The following is a 2,321-nucleotide window of genomic DNA, read 5'->3' on the forward strand; positions in this document are numbered from 1 at the left end:
TGGTTCTGTCCCCTACTCTCTCTGCAGGGATTGCAACTGCAGAGTTTCACCTCAGGCCTGTAGTCCAGGCCTGAGCTGAGTCTGGAGTTGACAAGGTGATGTAGGTGGGAGAGGAAGTTCTCCTACACACTCACCGGGCCTGGGCTAGGATTGGATATGTGGGTCCCCAAAACGCAGCAGAAATTCTCACTGTGTGGGTGGGAGGGTGCTGCTGAGTGGTGAAGGGGCTTCCAAGGGGGTGGAAGAGGGTCTCACCCACGCTGCATCTGGGCTTGGACTGGCATTTCCTGCTGGTGCAAGCTATCCAGAAGCTCTCCCACACAATCACTGGGGCCTGCGGTAGGACTGGGCTCTTCTAGCAGTTTTTGATGAAGTCCAGGAATGGTGTTTATTACAGGTAAGTGTTCTAAGTTTGAAGAGCAAGAAAATTTTATCCTGGATTAATGCTAGCCATGTTGTGTCTTGTTGTTTAATAGGCAGTGAAATCAGCTGTGCAGACTATCACTGTCGGAGGTGTAAGCACATCACAGTTTAAGACAATTATTCCTCTGGCCACCTCACCCAATGTCCAGCAGATCCAAGTGCCTGGCAGCAAATTCCACTATGTGCGCCTCGTTACTGCCACCACCGCCAGCAGCTCGACCCCCCCGACTAGCCAGAACCCCAGTACCAACACCCAACCCCTGCAGCAAGGTAAGTCAGAGGTAGCAGTACATTCTTCCACATTTGTTAGAGAGCATCAATCCTTTTCATCCTGAAATTCTGATCAAATGCTTGTTTCAGTTGGTGGTTGGAATTTTCAGCTACTGAAGAAGACAATGAGATAGATCAGAGTGGAATATAACTAGCATTTCCTCCTGCTGGAGGTCAGTAGCTAGAGGTATGCTATAACACTGAATAGTCACAGTTACTGTACTTGGAATTACTTATTTTAATTAATAAAATATTTTTTTTGTACCATAAATCAAACTCAGGACCTTCGGCTTGTGTCTTAGTTACTTTTTACTCGTTGCTGGGACAAATACCCAACACTCAAAATGAAGAAAGGAAAGGCTTATTTAGCTCACAGTTACTGGAGGATTCAGTCTATATTCCACTGGCTCCAAAGCAAACGACAGCAGTTCATGCAGCAGAAAACAATGAAGAGCAGAGGAGGAGCAGCAGCTGCAGCGGCGTCCATCAAGCCTCTCTCTTCCTTCTGCGCTGACTGCAAAAACTGGCGCTCCACAATGAAGTTCAGAGCTCCTCCAAAGTAGCGTGGCTGCGAAGGTCAAGCTCCTTTGAAGACTGGGACTTCTGCACGGAAGCAAGGCAGGGTGGCAGGAAGGTGGGCAGGGCTGCAGGAAGCCTGTCTCAATTCCTGGGCCTTGCACACCGGCAGGGCTAGGCCCCCACGCTGAAAACTGCCAGAGCTGATTCAGCCAAGTTGACACAGTATATCAACTAACACAGTTCGCCAGGCAGGTGCTTGTGCCACTGAGTTACATCCCTGACAAAATAATTTTAAATAATAAAATAATCAGTAAAAAATACTGATTTTAGTTTTGAAGCTACACAGCTCCTTTATACAATATGGATCAGTTGAAATGAGAACTAGGGGTCCAGGGAGATGGCTCAGTAGAATAAGCGCTTTCCTGACAAGCACAAGGGCCTGAGTTCAAATCCCTTGTTCCGCCAAAAAAAAAAAGACAAAAAAAAAAAAGAAGTGAGAAATAGGCAAGATACAAATAAGAATTTAATATTGCCTTTTCTCTAATTTTCAGTAGTACTTCTTCTAAATGTATAATTGCTAATAAAAAGTGACTAAAATGTTCTATTACTTCGCTGTTAGTTTTCCTTTAAGATTCCTCTTAGTCCTTCTGTTTTCTGTGTTACTGTTTAATCTTTCCTACCACCTGCATCAAACACAGGCACATATGTAACCTTTCTCATATTTACCTACTTTGTAAAAAACTGAATGTCATGAAAGAGTCAAGATATTTATAGTTTGGGCCTGAGTTTTTCTATGGAACATTACTTTATATTTCAACAATGATAAAAGCATTTGAGTTCAAGTGTGGTGGCACATGCCTGTAATCATGGCACTTGGAAGGCTGAGGCCAAAGGATCCCTGCAAGTTTGAGGCCAGCCTGTGCTAGATAGTGACTTTAAGGCCAGCCTGAAACCACATAGAGATGTATGTGGGTTTTGTTTTGCTTTTTCAAAAACAGAAGTTGAAAAAAACCCAAAAACCAGAAGCTGATAAATGTTTGTTAAACATTCATTATGTTCAAATGATGAGTGTTTATTAAAGTAAATAAATTCCGAAAAAAAAAAAAAAA

At 43.4% G+C, this 2,321-nt stretch overlaps 1 protein-coding gene across 5 annotated transcripts in view; it reads left to right on the forward strand.

Moving 5' to 3' along the window:
• Lin54 (lin-54 DREAM MuvB core complex component) overlaps positions 1-2,321 on the forward strand; it is an 83,936-nt gene that overhangs the window by 65,382 nt on the left and 16,233 nt on the right. For all 5 annotated transcript variants that reach the window (XM_004629182.3, XM_023713030.1, XM_023713029.1 and 2 more), the window contains exon 5: positions 477-693. In XM_004629182.3, coding sequence (XP_004629239.1) covers positions 477-693 — 217 coding nt within the window. The remainder of the gene's footprint in view (positions 1-476; positions 694-2,321) is intronic.

The sequence above is a fragment of the Octodon degus genome, unplaced genomic scaffold (genome assembly GCF_000260255.1).
Source record: "Octodon degus isolate 3935 unplaced genomic scaffold, OctDeg1.0 scaffold00028, whole genome shotgun sequence".
NCBI classification, from domain to species: domain Eukaryota; kingdom Metazoa; phylum Chordata; class Mammalia; order Rodentia; family Octodontidae; genus Octodon; species Octodon degus.